The 20,209-nt window shown below is 37.0% G+C and overlaps 2 protein-coding genes, 1 long non-coding RNA gene and 1 pseudogene across 4 annotated transcripts; 2 read left to right on the top strand and 2 right to left on the bottom strand.

Annotated features, from left to right (window-relative positions):
- Positions 1-2,956: 2,956 nt before the first annotated feature.
- LOC121979824 lies at positions 2,957-4,285 on the top strand. Its single transcript, XM_042531815.1, has one exon. The coding sequence runs from the start codon at positions 2,957-2,959 to the stop codon at positions 4,283-4,285; it is 1,329 nt and encodes a 442-aa protein (XP_042387749.1).
- Positions 4,286-4,666: 381 nt separating this feature from the next.
- On the bottom strand, positions 4,667-9,103 carry LOC121981152. 2 transcript variants are annotated; one of them, XM_042533529.1, is made up of 14 exons: positions 8,844-9,103; positions 8,607-8,683; positions 8,444-8,524; positions 7,848-7,976; positions 7,682-7,768; positions 7,524-7,577; positions 7,247-7,337; positions 7,095-7,165; positions 6,932-7,001; positions 6,524-6,576; positions 6,346-6,439; positions 6,131-6,228; positions 5,950-6,054; positions 4,667-5,844 (listed from the first exon to the last, which is right to left on the bottom strand). In XM_042533529.1, the coding sequence occupies exons 1-13, from the start codon at positions 9,085-9,087 to the stop codon at positions 5,968-5,970; spliced, it is 1,236 nt and encodes a 411-aa protein (XP_042389463.1). In that variant the 5' UTR covers positions 9,088-9,103; the 3' UTR covers positions 4,667-5,844; positions 5,950-5,967. The 2 variants fall into 2 exon arrangements, with proteins under 2 accessions (XP_042389463.1, XP_042389462.1); XM_042533528.1 differs by lacking the exon at positions 4,667-5,844 and having other exon boundaries at positions 5,876-6,054.
- LOC121981153 lies at positions 4,705-5,902 on the top strand (annotated as a pseudogene).
- A 10,179-nt stretch (positions 9,104-19,282) lies between the features above and the next one.
- On the bottom strand, positions 19,283-19,649 carry LOC121983048. The gene is made up of 3 exons (XR_006112364.1): positions 19,598-19,649; positions 19,416-19,523; positions 19,283-19,319 (listed from the first exon to the last, which is right to left on the bottom strand). It is a non-coding gene; the product is annotated as an uncharacterized LOC121983048 (long non-coding RNA).
- Positions 19,650-20,209: the final 560 nt, after the last annotated feature.

The raw sequence follows: 20,209 nt of genomic DNA, 5'->3' as shown, positions 1-20,209 counted from the left end.
TTGATGAATGGAGAAGTGAATAACGGTTGTTGAAGCTAGTCCCTTCACGAGCGTATGCAATGATGGTGGAAGAGCATGTAACGTTTGGAGCATCTGACGTGAAGATGCTCTTTTGATAATTATATAAACCCAAGAGAGGATAAGTGCAAAGGATCCAAACTCTCGACAACTCTATCAAGTTATGGTCTTCTCTTCCTCCTCTTTCTTCTTGCATAAGACCTCAAGCAAACCGTAACTTAAACGTCAGAATGATTTGTTGGGATCCTAATGCCAATCTAACCCTCTTTTGAAGTGCATTTTCAAGACCCTTCATCTCCTTCATAGATGATCCTTGAAGGACATGGGGTATCAACATGTTTGTTGACTGATGGCTTAATCATTTACGATATTTAGCTGAAACATGCATCATTTCTACTGAAAGTTTAAATCAGGACTAGTAAGAAATTTGCTATTGAGTTTGAACTCATAGGACAACTAAGCGACTAGGTCATTGAGCTTGATCCTATCGGGAATCTGAGAAGATGGAACTACTAGAATGACGTATCTAAAATACTGACCGAGTTGTCATGACCCGAAGGGTGAGTTGTCTTCTATGTTGACCTAATCATCACAAGTCCTCTGGTTAACGCTACTTGTAGACAACGATCGGGTTGCCCGATCGCTGACACCCTGATGCTCGAGGCAGGTCCCAATAATATATAAGTGGTCAAATAATAATAGAACAATGAAATAAACACAGGATGTGTGCGGTGACATACCTTGGCCCTGGGAGGCACCCTCAGATGGATCGACGAGCTGACTGTGTAGCTGATCGAGTCGTCTCAGAAGAGTAGATGAATCTGAGCCGACCGAAGAGGAGCTAAATTCGGAGGTGACAACACGGAGCCGAATACGGCATGGATCCAAAAGGTGACACACAATCGGAATACAACAACGGCACGACCGGCATATGACAATGGCACGCAGGCCGGAATATTCTAGCGGCTCAAAGGCCTAATCACACTAATGGCTCCCAGGTCGAATAATACTGACAGCTCCCTATAATAATAGTAGCGCAAAAGGTGAAACACAGCAGTGGTTGGATTAGTGCCAGAAGCGACGACAGTGACGGTAGAGGTGTCGGAGTCGGCTGTAGCGACATTGAAGGTCGCTGAGGAGGTGTCAAAGAAGGCGGACAACGGTGACGAGAAGAAGGGCAGCAACGGTGATGCTGCGATTTCAACGAAAGTTATATGTCGTCCGATGGCTCCTGCTGGAAATAGCGGTCTGAAGGGGCGAAGACGGTGCAAAGTACCACAGGGAGTACATGGCGGCAGCGGGTCGGAGGCTTGATGCAGCGACGAGATCTGCTCGTGATTGCTCAAAGTGCCGAGGACTCACACACGGGAGAGGAAAGGGGGGTGTCAGTGACCGATGGAAGAACCCTCGCACGAAGGCGTTGGCGTATTCGGGGTAGTCGGCGCTGGCAGCATGCGTACGCTTCCTCCAGTGGATAACGGTGGCTTCAGATCACTAAGGCAGGCCTCCTCCTCTTCTCCTTCGGTGGCGGCGAACTGATGCTGAGAAGGGGATCCAGCCAAAAACCTCGCAGCGGCGCTGGAAAAAACCCAAAGCAACGACAGAGAGGGAGAGCGTATGAGATCTCCGGCGACGGTGCAACGTGCTTCGTCCCTGTGGCGGCGACGGAAGGAAGCAACCTCCCCTCTCCCTGTTCCTAGCGGCGGCCCCGGTGCTTGGGCGTTGCGCGAAGAGAAGATGGAGCGAGAGAGAGAGAGAGGAGGAGGGGGTGGTGGCTTGTCGGTGACGAGGGAGAAGGCGACGCTGGTAGATGGGTCGCGGTGGTGTGGAGCAGGGGAGCGATGGTGACGGAGCAGCGAGAAAACAAAGCCCCCCTCTTCCCTGATGAACAGTGCCCCCTTTAATAAAAAACTGTCAAAAGATGAAATGATCAAAATATCTTTCTCTTTCTCCTTAATTACTCCTAAGTCCCTAGGCTACATCCGTATCATAGTTGTTCGCATTTCCAAATTTACTTAATGCACAAATAAGAGGACTGCCTCCATCTCCAAAATTAATTTAGCCAAAATCTAGATGAAATCCAATGTATAAACAAAATAATCCATGGACAACAACAACTCCTGCATGATGTAACATTAAAGTGTTCTTTCGAGGATGATTAAACATAGAGTATTGCTATATTATATTATAGGATTAAAACTAGGTGTATTCAAAGATGCATTTTCTCATATCTTTGTCAATATATTAATGGATAGTAATCATTCGTGATTTATTTTCTCCATATATTGATTAATAATTTTAATTGTAAGTCACTGTAGAGATTTTTTTTCTCAAGTGGGAAGTGAGCTTAAGAACGTTAATTGTATGAATGAGATTTTATGAATATATTTTGATTTATCTTCATGGTAGATAGATGCCTTTGTAAATTAATTGGTTTGAAAAATTAATAGGTAGGGGCACCTATCTTAATTACAGTTACAGCGCATTACAGTGAACCTGGATTATAAAAATAAATTTAATAATGATAACTAATTACGCACTGCGACATGATCCACCGTCCACGGCAGTTTGCTTGTTTCTATATTTCCGACGTTCTTCCTAGCATTGACGTTGTCCATCAGCGTGCATGTTATTTTACTGAGAAAATCACCTGTGTAGCTTCGTAGCTAGTTTGGCACGGTGCATGTGTCGCAGATCCCGCTGGATGCTTCCTCTTCGCAACGGATCGAAGTCAACGCTTCAGTCGACGTGCAAGTGCAATGCACGAGCAGCCCCAGGCCGGTGGAAGTCAACCTACGATCCGTAGCTTAACACGTCAGCTAGCAAATCTAATTAAATGTCAAAGTTCAATTAATTTCAAGCCACCACATTGCCCTCAAAACTTCTGTCGATTCTTTGTTTGGACGAAAGAGGGATGCAGGTTTTGAATTTGTGCTCGATGGATGATAAGAAGCTCGATTTCGACGCTCCGCTGCTCTCCATCCGGCGGCTCTCCGCCGAAGCTGCGGCGGCGACGGCTCCGTCGTCGGTGAGCGAGAAGAAGCTGACGTCGTCGCCGCCGCGTAGGTTCTCGCTCCCATTCTACAAGTCGGAGTTGAAGTCCGGCCCGGTGAGCCACCCCGGCGCGGTGGCCTTCGTCTGGGAGAAATCGCCGGGCCACCCAAAGAACGGCTGCTCAGGCGGGCCGCCATTGGCCGGCAGCAGCGTCCGCACTCGCAAAGCTTCCTCCTTTCCGACCAATGATGGCGAGGCCAGCAAGATGGAGGGGGAAACAGAGGAGCTGGACAGCCAGCGACTACAGAGGACGCGAACAGTTTCCAAGACAGCCGCCGCCGCGGATGACGACGACGTGTTCATCGAAGCGCCGGAGACGCTCTCCCGGACAGAGTCGCTCTTGATGAACTGCAGCATGAGCGGTCTCAGCAGTTTCCGGGAAGCCCCAAAGCCCTCGGACGCCGGCGACTACATGATATCGAGGTTCTTGCAGGCCGCGGAGGCGCTGGCCGACGACTCGCCGCGGTTCACCTTCCGGAAAGCTGCCACTCCAGCCCGAGAGCCGCCAACGAGGGCCGCCGACCGGATCGTGAGCGACAACCTCAGAAAATCCCCTCTCCTCCAGCAACGCAAGCTCAACGATGTCGTCGACGACGACGACCATGATTCCGGTGGCCGCCTTCGCTCGAGAGGTTGCGGTTTGCTTCCCAAAATTTCTCTCATGGCCTCTCTCTGCCTTCTCAATCCGTTCGCCGGGCTCAGGAAACCAAGAAGAAGAGATGCCAACTCGCTCCACCATTTTGTTGACGAGGAATCATTGACCACACGCGGTACTTCACCATATCGACGACGATCGAACGCCGGACGTCTCTCTCCATCATCGCCTCTGCGAGAAGGGAAAGGCTTTCTCGGAGTTCCAAACAGCGGCAAGATTATGGGCGGCGGAAGGGGAAACCCACCGGAATTGAAGAAAACACCGGCACTCCATGACGCCTCCAGTCCGAATCGGCACTGTGAATTCGAGAGCAACGTTAGTCCCCTGCAATCGCCCCTCCTGGCGCCCAAATCACCTGCTGAATCCTGGCTTATGAACACGTTGACTTCGGTGGCACCACAGAGCCCCAGACCGCAGCCGCCATTTTTGAGGGTTCACGTCAAGCAGACAATCTGGAAGCCAGTGCCGCCGGAACCGAACGGGAAGAAGAAGCCTTCGAAGCCGCAGCGTCGCCGTTCGCGACTTTCCGTGCTTGATGGATCTTGTGCTGCTTTTTGACTTTAATGATCAGTTTCTCGGAAGGTCAGCGTCTCCCATGTCTCCAATTTGAGATCTTGACCACATCTAATTTAGATTGCCAAGTGTTCTTGCTGTTGGCTGCAGTTTGCTTGTTCTGTGAACGATATGGCCTTCATTTCTCCCCGAATTAATAATAATTTTTTTATATAAAAAAATTATTTTCTAAAAAAAAAACAGAGAAATGTTTAGGATAGTTATTCTTCCGCGGCCCAAAACGTATAAAGCGAGGCCCATTACCCATTAAATCTTGAAGCCCGATCGAACTCCATCACGCGCCGATAAGAACACAAGTCCTTTCCTTTCCTGAATCCCTCCGGCGATCCACCGGCGCATCATCCCGCCACCTCCTTTTCGATTCCCTCTCAGCGATCTCTGGAGGCTAGGCGTCGATCCGATCGATGGCGGGAATTGGACTGATTTCCCAGGACTGGGAGTCCGTCGTGCTCCGCAAGAAGGCATCCACCGCCACCGCCGAGAAGGACAGGAAGGCCGTCAACGCCGCTCGTCGCAGCGGCGCCGAGATCGAGACCATCAAGAAGGGTACTCAACCCTCGATTCGTTCTGTTCTTCTTTTCCCCTCCTTGTTCTGGGTGCGAATTCGATCGGGTGGTCAAGTTGTGTTATCGGGGCTTCTATTTGTTACATATTTTGATCTGTTCCCCTCTCGATGATTGTCCATCTACAACAAAAGAAAACCTATTAATCCATCACAGGTTTCAAATTCAGATCGTTTAGATGGTTTGGGTTATTCTCTTTGATCATGCTTTACAGCAACTCCGATTATAAATCCCAAGCAAAATTTTGTTTTTTAAGGAAAAATAGATCCAAAAGTGTGTACCAAAGAAGTTGGACTCCGATTCATAAATGATCTCATGTTCACCTTCAATCCTAAAGTAAACTTTGCATTTAAAATCAAAATTTGAATATTAATCCATCACCTGCAAAATACTTCATGTGTTAGTTTCATGTGACAGTTCTGATATAGGTAATCTACATATCTTTTCAACTTCAGTAGACCAACATCTAGTATCATTTCCATTATTGAATTCTCATTCCCTTTGTTTGATATCAGCATTAGATCATGTAAAACACATGGTTTAACTGATTTCTCAAGGAACAGTCGCTTCCAGATTGACTTTTGAGCTTAACCTTCATCTTTCATCCTATTCAACAAGGTGAGCGAGTGCCGAGCGAATTGAAAAATAGCCTGATGCAAGCTCGACTGGACAAGAAGCTATCGCAGGTTCAACTTGCAGGGGTATTTCCCTACTTGTTCTGAGTACCATTTTGTAGAATAATACATGTATCTCATTAAACCTCTCCTCCTGTTCTGTCAGCTAATTAACGAGAAACCTCAAGTTATCCAAGAGTATTGAGTCAGGGAAGGCAATTCCAAATCAACAGATAATTAGCAAACTGGAAAGGGTGCTGGGGGCAAAACTTCGAGGTAAAAAGTAGCTAACTCCGTTGTCCGGCAGTGTTCTATCCTAGCCCTGTTCAGATGTTTGTTTAAATGCCTCAGTATAAGGTTGCTTTGCCTGTAACTTGACAAAAGTATGGAACGCAGAATTAAATAAATTTTCAAGTTATTTTTAAGTTGCACCGTTGATTTGATTAATCGTTTTACATGATAACAAACGCACATGTAAATATCAGGGTAATTATTTAAGGAACTTGTCAAACCAGAGGCTTGCTTCTTCCACCATCGACACGGTCATATAGTGCCCTACTCCAGCTTCGGCTATAAACTGTTTGATAATACACAAAATAAACTAAAATTATGGCTCTCAGATTGGCAAAGCCTGTAAAAATCGAGTCGCGTACCTTGAATTTTTCTTTGCAGTTGGCTTCTTCGTAGATGCCATTTACCTTTGCTATCGAAACATCTAAACCGGAAAGAGGGCAGCGAGGATCTTCTGCACCTATTTATTCAACATAATTAATCTGATTGATAGTGAAATTAAACCTACTATTGCAATGAAAGTAAGAGTTTTATTTTTGTCATATTTGAGTAGTAATCGTTCGAATATGAGACGTACCATTCAAGATTAGCAGGGGCCTTGGTGCAATAGCAGGAACCGTATAAGGTGCGTCGAACTGGGACGCTAGACCTGGAGCAATTCTCTCCCACACCTTCAAAAAATAATAATAATAATAAATAAATAAATAGATATATGATTTTACTTTGTACCATGGTTAATGAATAAGATGAAATACCTTCTCCACAACTTCTTTATCAATTTCATCTTTTCCTAAATCCTTGCAAGCCGCTGTAAAAATGAAGTACAATTGGTTTATCATCTTAATTTAGGTAATTACATGCTTTCAAATTAATATTAAGACACAGAGCCTAGTTTCACAAAGCTTCTCAAAGGCTCCAATATTGAACCTAAAAAAACAAGTGATTATACTCTTCCTATCTATTTTTTTTTTCTCAGCTTGATTCATTGAGTGTTGGACAAGTTCAGGAGCCAAAAATTTCAAGCCCTCATCCAACTTTTCACTTTATAATAAAACAAGACTTAGCAAGTTGCTCATTATTTTTCTCCAACATTTTCACCAAGTAACTGACTAATTCAATTTTGTGTGTGTCAACCTAAAAGTGATGATGGGAAGGAAGCTAACCTTCGAAGACAGGTTTTATGCTCTCTGCTCGAGCATGCCACTTATCATTATCTAAAGCCCATCTGAAACCCTATCAGAAAGAAAACCACACTAATACCTGGAAGATATACAAGGTATAGAGCAATCCACTTGTAACTGGAACTTAAATATCAAACGTTAATACCTGAACCCCGATTATAGGGACTACCACAGAGTACCTTTCATCAGCTGCTGCAGCAAACCATGCATGCATGCCTGCATCAACAACCAAATCTACATAAGATCCAAAATATTTAATGGTTTGCAAAGTAATATAAGCATGATCAACTAACGCACCTCCAAGTGATTCACCAGTAATTCCAATTCGAGCAGGGTCAACATCTTCCCTTTGTACTAAATAGTCTGCTAATTTTATTAAGTCCCAGACCTGCAATTTACATTTGCAAATGTCGAATTTGTATTTGATGGTTTAAAATTTTGGAAATAACAATTAAATCTATAACACAAAATTGGAACAAGTTTATTAGACAAATACAACTCTGGTTTGCTTGACTTTTTTTAATTGCTCATTTGTGAGGCATATCGCATCAAAGATGTTGGGAAAAGAGCCTACTGTATCATAGATGAAAGGCATTGTATCACCATTTTTCCATGCTGAAACCAGAGCCTAGTCCAAGGATAGGAGAAAATGATCAATTCAATGCCCTGAATTGTGTGTATTTTAATTAGATTGAATAAGTGCAAGATTAGAGAAGACATAGATTCCATTACATCTTTGTATGCTGTTGTGTTGCTAGCTCTTTCTCCATGGTAGCGAGAATCAATAGCAACAGCCACATATCCTCTTGAAGCATAAGCCTGATACAAAATAAACTCTCTTGTTACTCAATCTAACTCATGTTTTTGGATATTGTTGTGTCATGATGATCAATACTACCTCGAGTAATGGCCGCAACCATTCCTTGCACTTATAAGAGCTATGTAAAATTACAATAGCTGGCTTTCTCTGTGTTGTATTATCCTTCAAGCTTAGAATCAATACAGGGAGACGACCTTGCTCACCTTCCTATAGAAGAACATTGTGCCATTAGGTTTTGTTAATTTTCTCATTAAAAATTCTTAGTTCCTCAACATGAAACAAGTAGGCCTATATCTATCCACAAAATAAACCATCTTGTTAATTTGCTGACACAAATCACAAAGAAGAGGGCATTTCGAAAGTAGAGACTATTAAACCAGATCATATCAGATTTCAATTAGAGTATATACCATACTAGAAGTTCATCCAAATGAGTTTTAAGCTGAGTTTATCTGGTTTGACTAATTTTCATAGGTAGATTATCATGAAGAAATTATGAAATTTGAATCACCAACTTGCTTGATTTGATTTGGCAATAATATGTCAAAGTCAACCAACTCATGAGCACACTGACCTCTGGTTGAGAAAGCATCACAAAACCATGAATAGACTGACAGAATCTGGTTCGCACGCCATTGAACAGGTTGTTTAACAAAAGTATTTATAAAAATTACCTCAACTGTTAGATAAATATTCTCCTCGATCACTCTATCCTTGAAGCCATCGAGGTTCTCTCTATGACAAGCTTCCATTACCTGCAAAAAACTAAACCAATTAAAGCATTCTCATAGTTAGTGAAATCAACTATATTAAAATCCATTGTTTTGGCCTGCTCACCTCCCTCGAACCTGGATATATCGCCGCCTGATACATCGGATCCATCACCGGCCCCCCAAGTTCAACGGATAGAGAAACTGATCAAAGATGATCCAGCAGAAGACAAACAATTCGTCGGAAGGAAGATTTTTTTTTCATTATTTGATACATGTTTCCCAAAACCACAAAACAAACTCGCCACAGATCAATCGAGTTAAATATGAGAAACCCTAGGAAGAGGGCACAAAAACCAATTACCGTCAGGCTTCCGCCTCCGGCTTCGCAGGATCTGGAGGAAGTCCGTTCGAAGCTGATCGTCGGCTGATTGATAGGTGGTGGCTTCCATCGTTGTCCGGCGACTGAGGGAACTCAGAGCCCTCGCTCCACAACGGTACTTATAAAGAGGGAAGACGATCTGATCATGTGCGCCTACGGCGAGCGCACGTAGGTGGAGCGGTATCGCCGTGGTGGGCGGGGCGGTCGGAGGAAGACCAACTGGCATGGTGCGGTCGCTAATTAATCCAGTTCATTTAGTTCTACGATTTAATTGCCAACCCATTTCATACCATCGTTTCTGCGTCGCCAGTGGCGCAAACTGGCATGACCCGTAGGGTACAACGCGAGTGACGAGAGACACGTAAATGTGGACGACTTTCGAGATTGGTTAAAATTAAAAATCTGGTCATCTTTCAATGTTTTTTTTTTTTTTGTGAATTTTAGACAATTTCCCTAGGTACAACTAAGGGCATCTCCAATATTAAAATTTTGAATAATTTTTTTTTTAGAATTTCAAAATGTCACAGTTAAAGTTTTGAGTGATTTTTTTTTTTAATTTTCTCCACATGTAGTTGATGACGCCATACATATTACATCAATTTCAATATACACACGTTGCGTGTGTAATATAATAATATATAAATTATTTGAGTATTTAAAAATCCGAATTGTTTGGATTTTCTAGTGTTATTTGGGTCGTCAGACCCATACAATAGTGACAGGGACTTCTCTATGCAAAAAATTATTTTATTTTAATATTATACTTATCTTAGTAAAAAAGACTAAGAAAAGTATATTTTTTAACATCGTCGGCCTAAAATATTTATAGAAACTTCTTTGATTATAGTATTGTCAATTCTAAAATATGGGACTAAAGAGAACTATATTTTTTTTTTATATAAAACAATCAGAGAAAATTAATAAATTGTTTCGCTGGTGGAATTACTAATAAATCTTGAAATTATTTTTAGTGTAAATAGAAAAAAGGACATTAACGTAAATACATTTTAGGCTTCACCAAAGTTAGTTAGTAAAGGGGGGAGATTTTTAATAAAATAGTAAGATAATTAAAAAAAAAATCTACATACAATTTTTTTCATTTAATATCTTTATATAATTTTCATTTGATATTTTAATTAATTATAATTTTTAATTTAATTTATTTATAATTAACAATTAATAAATTAATAAATTAATATATTTTTAATTTAATATAATTTATCATTTTATTTAATATTTAATTATTTTATAAATTTAATTTAATTATAGTCATTTGTATATTTTTTTAACTTATCTCAAATATATTTATTTTTAAAAGAAAAATAAATATAATTTTAATTATTACTAATTATTTATAAACTGAAACATTATAATTAGCTCATCAAATAATTTATTTTTAAATTATTTAAAAAGGGGCATTCATATATATTAATTATTGGTTCCAGAGAAAAGTAGGTTTGAAAACTCAAATCTACTCTTGAATTAAAAACTTCAAACCTCACCTACACAATCATAAAAACTTTTTAATGAGGGTTTTAAATTTTATAAACCTTTGATAAAACTTGCATTAGAGATGCTCTAAGGGACAGGATCCTCGGTCCAAAATTTTGGATCAATCTTACTCCTATCTATTCATTAGTAGGATAGATTGTATCCTATCTGTTAAATAATTAAGGTTCAATTCATTTCACTAATAAATTTATATGACCTCTGATCCTTTGGTTAAGGATCACTGGATTAATCCTAGATCCCTATTCATTTATTAGTGAGATGTAATGTACCCTAATTGTTAAATAAGTGGGGCCTAATTTATCCTATCAATAAATTTATAGGACCTCTTTTGATTCAAAAGATCCTAAAACAGAGAATCTAAGGGCATCTCTAATGTAGAGTCTAACCCGCTTGTAAAATTCAATGATAAAATAATGTTACACGTTTAATCCTTTTAAAATAATTTTAAAATGAATTATTTTATCCGTGGATTATTTTAACAATGAAGTTAATTTTATAAAGTATTTAATTATAATGGTTTATTTCTGAGTAGTAATAATTCCTTTCTATTATATAAATATAAATTTTCAATAAAATGGTTAACAAATTATTATTTTTAAAATAAATATAAAAAATACAAATGATTATAATTAAATTAAAATTCATAAGTTAATTAAATATTAAATGAAAATTATAAATTTAATTAAATTAAAAATCATAAATTAATTAATATATTAATTAAAAATTATAAATAAAGTAAATTAAAGATCATAATTAATTAAAATATTGAATAAAAATTATATAGAAATATTAAATAAAAATATGTTATTTGCAATGTAGAATCCATAAAAAAAAGTTGTATGGAGGTTTCTTAATTGTAGAGAAAATAGTAAATTTTTATATTATTGATGTGACGTATTAAGAATTACAAAAAAAAAATCTCATTTAAAAGTTTAACCATAGGTCCATAGAGATATCGTAAAATTTGAAAATGCTCAAAAGACACATAAGTTTTAGTTTTCTCAAAAATACATTGACTTCAATTTTACTTCTAGAGAAATTATTGATTTTTTCTCTTCTCTTTCATATCTCTCCTTTAAATGAAACTATTGTCTCCTCGGGACGATCTAATGGCTAGCACATAAGGTGTTGTCACTATGAGGTCTGGGATTCGAATCTCGATAAAGCTGAGGTAAATGTCTCCCTTATGTGCTAGTCACTATTCCAAAGATTAGTAGTCACTCATGATTTACCTCCCCTGTGTTGGCCTTGGAACAGGTTGACGAGGACACTAAGGGCGAACGTATTCACCTTTTACCACTATCTCTCTTCTCTTTCCCCTCTCCTTTGAATACAATAATATCTCTCTTCATTTTTCTTTCTCATTTACATGTAACATTTATTCTCTTCCCTTTATTCTCTTTTATCTAGAGTATCTTTTCTCTCTTCTCTTTTCATTTAAATTATATTATCCTCTAAATTTATTTATTTTAAGAGAAGGTTAATAAAATATTAAAATTATTTTTCTATGTTTTTAATATATTTTTTCTAGAGTTTAGGTGAGAAATCCTAGTCCTGAATCTCCTATATAAAGTTATAGGCTCATGTAAATTGGCACAGAGTCTGAAACTTTCTAAACCTTTTGAACAGTGTTGGAAATCCTTTACAATGATAATGGAGGACATATTTAGACTCCTAAACACTACAGAAATCTACATGAGCAGGAATAAGTATGATCGGAACTCTCTAAGTTCATCAATGAGTTTTGACCGAAACTTATTGATAGACTTATGGGACTTGAATTTCCAACAACTTTCAATGAGATGGGAGATGCGTTGGTTGGTCCTAGGAAGATCGTACCGGTTCCACTGTACAAAAATTTTATACAAGTGTCGAACCTTTCTTAACAACCTATTGTGTTCTTTAGAAATTAAATTAGGAATCGCAAACAAAACTTAACATTATTGATTCCAAATTTAACTTATCTATTCTTAATGGTTTAGACTTGGATCGCAAACGATGCTTAACATTATTGATCCAAATCCACCTAAGTTATAAATTCAATTAAATATTAATTTTCAAAATTGGCTTCCAGTACTGCATGACGAGGCACTAGTCCTTCTTGGGTATGAGATCATCCACCACCGCCTAGACAAAGCCTTTTAAAGAAATCTAATATTTAATTTCCTTATATAACTCTAGGTTTAACCAAAAAGAACAATCGAATCACAAATTCGAAAAACAAAAAACATAAACTCGAATCACAAATTCGAAACTCTAGAATCATATGCCTCTTGTGTTTGGAATTCATACAAAGAAAAACTAACATGATACGGAAATAATTACTAGTTATACATTTCTTTGTATGCAACGATCTCTTGATCTTATGCCGTATTCCTCGCCTCCTCTTGGACATCGTGTGGGCGACGAACCTCCAAGACGAACACCACCCAAAAGTTCCTCCTCCTTCTCTAAGTTTCGACCACAACTGCCACCAAGGAACAAAAGAGAGCAAGGGGAAAGGAAAGGGGAGAGGGTCGGCCACAAGAGAGAGCACAAGCAAGAGAATAAGAATTATTGGTTGCTACTCGGAAAACCTAATGGTTCCACTGTGCAAAAATTTTGTACAAAGATCTGAACCTTTTCCTAGCTACCATGTGTTCTTTTAAATTAAACTTGAATCACCTGCGGAACTTAACACGTTTGATCCAAAGTTTAATCTATTTGTTCTTTTAGGTTTAGACTTGGATCTCCTGCGGAACTTAACACGTTCGATCCAAATCACCTAGGTTATTAATTCCATTAAATATTAATTTTCAAAATTGGCTTCCAGGACTGCATAGCGAGGCACATGACCTTCTTGGATATGGGAACAACCACCACCGCCTAGACAAAGCCTTTTAAGGAAAGCTAATATTTAATTTCCTTAAATAACTTTAGGTCAACCGAAAAGAACAATCGAATCACAAGGAAAAGAAAAACAAAGAACACAATATCGAAAACAAATTCGAAATACTAGAATCGCATGCCTCTTGTATTTGGTATTTTTTTTACATGAAGATAAAACTAGTATGATGCGAAAATTAAATACTAGTATACCTTTTCTTTTGCAAGCAAAAACCTCTAGGTCTTCAACCGTATTCCTCTTCTAACCTCGGACGTTGTGTGGACAATGGTCTTCTGAGATGAGAAACCACCAAAGCACCTTCTTCTCCTCCTTGCAAGGTTCGGCCAAATCAAGTGCACCTCCAAGGAAGAAGAGAAACCACCACCAATGCTCCAAGGGATACAAGCTTTCTCTCCTTCTTCTCCAAGCTAGAATCCGGCCACCACTTGATCTCCAAGAAGATGTGAGGTTCGGCCACAACAATGGAGAGAAGAGAAAAGTGAAGGGTCGGCCACAAGAAGGAAGAAAAAGAGGGAGAAGATAATAGAGGTTGTTCACTTTGAAGGCTCCCAAAATCCCCTCTTTTATAATCCTTAGCTTTGGCAAATAAGGAAATTTAATTATAATAAAATTTCCTTAAATTTCCTTGACATGAATTAATTAAGAAAAATTAAACAAAATTTCCTAAACCTTCATGTCATGGTCGGCCACATCATTAAGAGCAAACAAGGCAATTTCAATCAACAATTAAAATTCCTCATTTGTCTTCGGAAATTTAAAAAAATAAAATTTCCCTTTAAAATCCCTTCATGGTTGATAAAAAGAAATTTCTATAATTTTAATTTTTCAACATGTGAATAATTTACAAAGAAGAAAAATAAAATATCTTTCCAATCTACAAATAAGGAAAGAGATCTAATCTCTTTCTTTAATCTTTTGTAGATCCTTTTAAAAGAGATATTTTAATTTTTAATCTCTCCAATAAATTATATCTTTCACATAAGAAAATTTTAAAATTAAAATTCTTTTTAATTTAATGGGGACCGACCACCTAAGCTTGGGTTCAAGCTAGGGCCGGCCACCGATGAACCAAGGCTTGGCCGGCCCTAGCTTGATCCACAAGCTAGCTTGGCCAGCCCCTACATCATGGGTATGAAGGTGGGTATAGGTGGGTATAGTACTCTATAAATAAGAGGCTACGATAGGGACCGAGAGGAGGAATTGGTTTTGGTCTCCCGATAAAATTAAGCATCCCATGTTCGCCCCGAACACACAACTTAATTTTATCAATAATAATTCATTCCACTAGAGAACTATTATTAAACTATCGCACCAATCCCAAATTACATTTTTGGGCTCCTTCTTATTATGAGTGTGTTAGTCTCCCTGTGTTTAAGATGTCGAATGTCCACTAATTAAGTGAGTTACTGACAACTCATTTAATTAATATCTTAATCCAAGAATAGTACCACTCAACCTTATTGTCATGTCGGACTGAGTCCACTTGCAGGGTTTAACATGACAATCCTTATGAGCTCTTCTTGGGGACATTATCAACCTAGATCACTAGGACACAGTTTCCTTCTATAATCAACAACACACACTATAAGTGATATCATTTCCCAACTTATCGGGCTTATTGATTTATCGAACTAAATCTCACCCATTGATAAATTAAAGAAATAAATATCAAATATATGTGCTTGTTATTATATTAGGATTAAGAGCACACACTTCCATAATAACTCAGGTCTTTGTTCCTTTATAAAGTCAGTATAAAAGAAACGACCTCTAATGATCCTACTCAATATACTCCAAGTGTACTAGTGTAATTATATAGTTAAGATAAACTAATTCCTAATTACACTACGACCTTCCAATGGTTTGTTCCTTTCCATTTTGGTCATGAGCTACTGTTTATAATTTATAAGGTATTGATAACATCATCTTCTGTATGTGACACCACATACTATATTATCTATAATATAAATTAATTGAACAAATGTAGATAATTTGACCAAATGTGATTCTTTATTCAAAATAAATGTTTACAAAAGCTTAGGCTTTCAGTATACACTCTAACACACCACCCAAAAGTTCCTCCTCCTTCTCTAAGTTTCGGCCACAACTGCCACCAAAGAACAAAAGAGAGCAAGGGGAAAGGAAAGGGGAGAGGGCCGGCCACAAGAGAGAGCACAAGCAAGAGAATAAGAATTGATGCATCATGAGGCCTCTCCTCCCTTTCTTTTATAATACTTGCCCAAGACAAATAAGGAAAGATTTTTACAAAAAATTAAAATCTTCCTCTTATTTTCCTTTCCTCCTTTTTAATTCCTTTTTCTTCTCTTAATTGATTGAATGGCCGGCCTCTTGCTTGGGCACCAAGCAAGGGTGGTCGACCCTTAAAAGAAGAAAAATATATCTTGTAAAAATTTTATAAGCAAAGAAGGAAAGCTCTTATAAAATTTTACAAGCTCTCTTTTAATTTCCTAATGTGGATGTTTTAAAAAGGGAAAATTTTAAAACAAGTTTTAAGATTTAAAACTTCTCATTTAAAATTTCTTTTTTTAACATAGTTACAAAAAAGGAAAGTTTTAAATTTAAAACTCTATTTTTAAAAATCATGTGGATGGTTAAAAAAGGTAAGTTTTAAAACTTTTAAAACTTTCTTTTAAACCATGTGACATAATTCAAATAAGGAAAGTTTTATAATTTTAAAATCTCTCTTTTAAAACTTATAGATATCTATAAAGAGAAGATTTTAAAAATTCAAAACACCCCTCATACTTTGAATTATGTGGCCGACCCCCTTCTTGCTTGGGCACCAAGCAAGAAGCCGACCCCTTTGAGGAGGAAGTGGCCAGCCCCATGGCTTGGTCACCAAGCCATGGTTGGCCCCCTCTTGGACACCAAGATGGGCTTTTCATGAGTGGATATGAGACATTAATGAGGCTACGACAGGGACCTAGAGGAGAAATTGGTTTTGGCCTCCCGACGAGCTCGAGTATCCCGTATTCGCCCCGAACACACAACTCAAGTTCATCAATAATAACTCATTCCACTAGAGAGTTATTACTGCACTACCGCACCAATCCTAAATTATATTATGAGCTCATTCTTATCATGAGTGTGTTAATCTCCCTGTATTTAAGATATCGAATGTCTATTAATTTAATGAGTTACTGACAACTCATTTAATTAACATCTAGCTCCGAGAGTAGTACCACTCAACTTTATTGTCATGTCGGACTAAATCCACCTGTAGGATTTAACATGACAATCCTTATGAGCTCCTCTTGGGGATATTATCAACCTAGATTACTAGGACACAGTTTTCTTCTATAATAAATAACACACGCTATAAGTAACACTACAACAAAAAAGCTAATAGACAACGCTTTTAAAGCGTTGTCTTTGTGCCTGAAAAAGCGTTGTTAAATGCACTGTTGTTAAAAGTCTGCTCAACGACAACGCTTTTAAAGCGTTGTCGTTTGTACCAAAGACAACACTTTTGCAACGCTTTAAAAGTGTTGTCGTTTTATGCAAATGCAACGTTTTGCAACGCTTTTAAAGCGTTGTTTTTGGTAGAAAAGACAACGCTTTAAAAGCGTAGTCATATTTTGCAAAGACAACACTATTACAATGCTTTAAAAGCGTTGTTGTTTTTTACAAAGACAACACTTTTTGCAACGCTTTAAAAGCGTTGTCGTTTTAAAGAAAAAAATTAAAAAAAATTATTTAAAAAAAATTATTTTTATATTTACGAAACTATTATTTTTCTTTTACCATGTCTAGATTCAAATTTTACATATAATCAACTTAGTTAATGATTTCAAACTCATCAAAATAATAGAAATCTGACGTTGAAGTAATATTAGTATTTAATTACATGAGAAGCTAGTAAATATCAAAATTAACACTAATTCTGTTTTAAAGTATATAGTGATATTCACATATAAAACAAAAGAGCACAAAAAATCTGTTTTGAACAGCTACAATCTGTTTAGCCAACAATCTGTTTACTGAATACTGAATACTGAAGTAGCCAATAATCTGTTTACTCAAAATAGTACAGTAGTTACTGAATCCAGACGCTTAGTGTACTGATCAATTACTGAATCCAGACGCTCCTTAGTGTATTGATCTCGACTGTCCTGTATCCACCTACAAAAGTAGCAATAATATGTTTCAAGTCCATACATGAGCATTACTGATGACTCTCAAAAGAAACAAAACAATCATCATGACTTTCTACCTACCAAACACATGCAATATCTTAATGAAGATTTTCTGTAGCTATTTTGTGCAGTTAGTGTTTTCCATTTAATTATTCAAGTATAATATGGTTTCATGGAAATTCTATTCCATCAAAAGAATCCCCTCTAAGAGGTTCTGATTCTAATGAAAATCCCTCTCTTCCTAATGTTTCTGTTAGTCTAAATGCCCATAGAACCATCGAAGAAAATATGCAAAGCAACATTAGGAAACAATAGACACGTAAAGTACATAGAAAGAGTGCTAAACTAATAAATGATACTATTCAGAATAAAACAAAAATACTACTATTCAGAATAAACTAATAAATGATATAATAAGAGAAACTATGTTCAGTAAAATAGCAGTGCTAATAGATAACAAACACATTTTGTGATTAGACAAGTTGAAATATCAGAGTTGAAGGGGTGAGGGATAGCACGAGATAAAAGAAACTCCAGTTAACATAGTAAAAAATGAATTACGATACATTGACATGACAAAGAGTCATGAAAACACATTAACAATCAGACAATTCCTTCCAAAACAACTAGTTAGGAATCAAACAATCAAGACAGTGAAAACAAGGTAATTTCAGCCTTTATGATGCGATTGTAATCAGTAATTGAATGGAAAAAAAGAGTTAATTTTTATTAAGGGAAGACTAACAATGAAATAATCAGAATAAACAAAATTGTTCAGGATTCAGAATCAGCCGGATTCCAATATCAGTTAAGAACAGTCAAAACTTATCAGAAACTGAATAAACATTCCAGTGAGTGGTGTGTTATAACAAGAATTGCCACTTAACAACAGGCAAAGAATCTAACGATATCTACATTGAGGCGTGCAACAAATGTGCCTCCTAACTACCTCTTGGAGCGCAAGTGAATACACATGCATACTTGCATTAGCATCCATTAATCCAGAATTAAAGCAAAACAGAGTGGAGCTATCAAATATCACAGCAAAGCAGTCAACTTAAAACTATAATCAATTATAGGAAAACAGAAAATATAGTACTTTTCATATAATACAGGAAATTGAACTTATACAGTACTTAACATTTTTTGCAGTGCATATATTAACGTGTGAAAGGTAGGATGTTCAGATTAAAAAGTATTTATAATCTAAACCTGAATGAATACAACTATCTGCAATAAAGACTTTTTATTTCCCAAATTGTGTGCACAAATGATTTCATTTGTAACAATCAAACCATCAATTAGTCCACTTAAAAGATTCTCCATAATTTAACAGAATGAAGTGTTTACATTTTTAATACCACCACAATAGAGAATAGACATATGTATATCATAGCTAAGAACATATGCATTATATCCCTTCATGTATACCATATTATTATTGTTGACGTGACAATATGATTCATCTAAACTCTCCAGGTTATTGAAATAACAGAAGAATTGAGCAAGTGGACTATTATATGGCTACAACTGATATAAAAAATTAAGCAAACAATTGTCAAAATTAGAAGCTCAGGGAGCACATCTCAGTATTTCTCCATTCTAAAATGCATTCAGTTTATATAATTCAGTTAATGACCAAGAAGTCTCTTTATCACAGATTAAACTGAGAATAACAAACAAGGGTAGATTGCATCTCATAGCTGAAAATGGATTCTAAAGAAGCAAAAAGTTGCTTCTTGCTAAAGATAATGAACTTAATTACATAAACCTTAGCTAAAACAAGGTAATGAACTTACATTAACTTGAACGCACCTACTCATAAATATGATCTTGTATACATTCTGCCAACTCCGATCGCACCTCATCAATTTCTTCTTGAGAATACTCTGCTTGTGTGAACTGTGAACATTAATAAGGAAAAAAAATCAACATTGACTTTGCATATTTTAAATAGTTTATTTCAAATAATTTGAGACATAAGCAAGTAAACATTACTATAGATCGTAGTGAATCTCTTTCGATAATTTCAACTTCTTCAACAATTTGTCTCATAAATCGCATCACATAGTAACCACATTGTTTGGCATCTTGTTGTCGAGGAGCCTATGAAAATTAGAGACATATTATTAATGATAAACATACACATTAAAATATATGTTATATGTAATTACACATACCTTTACTATTACCCACATAGCCTTTTTTCTACCTTTCCTTCCCTTGTTTGAATTAAACAATCTTAAGGTCCTTCATACGTTAATGATTTTTTTATATATGAGTTTTGTATTAACATAAATGCTTAATAAAAAAGAAATATGAACTCACATTTCCACTATATATTTCCAATCCTCATCATGAATGCGGTTCCTTAGAGAATCCAACAAATAAATAACTTCATTGTAAGGGTCAATAACAGTGAGAATCCAATGGAAACTATGCAACAAACACATAATTAGTGCATATAATTCAATAAATTATCAAAAGACAACAATTGAAAGTGATGTTTTAATTCTTACTTACCCGATATTACATGGCACCAATACAAGTTGATCTACAGATGCACCACTTAACCTGCCTGCCAAATGACTTGCCCTTTGGTTTAGCCTTTCAAGCTTACCTTTTTTGTCATGTGCACTGGTTGCCATATATGGGATTTTATGTGGATTCACAAATCTGAATTTCTCTTTCTTGTTATCTTTCAACAATTTTTTATAAAGATGCCTGCCATTGCAAACATAATAAAATGAAGAGGTAGATTGAAAAATGAAAGTTATTCACAAAATGGATGA

Source organism: Zingiber officinale, chromosome 5A, assembly GCF_018446385.1.
Source record: "Zingiber officinale cultivar Zhangliang chromosome 5A, Zo_v1.1, whole genome shotgun sequence".
In the NCBI taxonomy this organism is placed as follows: Eukaryota; Viridiplantae; Streptophyta; class Magnoliopsida; order Zingiberales; family Zingiberaceae; genus Zingiber; species Zingiber officinale.
Note: the sequence above shows the minus strand (reverse complement) of the source record. Positions and strands in the feature narration are given on the sequence as shown.

Excerpts from the sequence above, each read along its gene's own strand:
- LOC121979824 (XM_042531815.1), top strand. The coding sequence starts at position 2,957 with ATGGATGATAAGAAGCTCGATTTCGACGCTCCGCTGCTCTCCATCCGG.
- LOC121981152 (XM_042533529.1), bottom strand. The coding sequence starts at position 9,087 with ATGCCAGTTGGTCTTCCTCCGACCGCCCCGCCCACCACGGCGATACCG. Across the intron at positions 7,002-7,094 it reads TCCCTATAATCGGGGTTCAG|GGTTTCAGATGGGCTTTAGA; the intron begins GTATTAACGTTT and ends TCTTTCTGATAG. Across the intron at positions 6,440-6,523 it reads ATAAAGAAGTTGTGGAGAAG|GTGTGGGAGAGAATTGCTCC; the intron begins GTATTTCATCTT and ends TATTTTTTGAAG.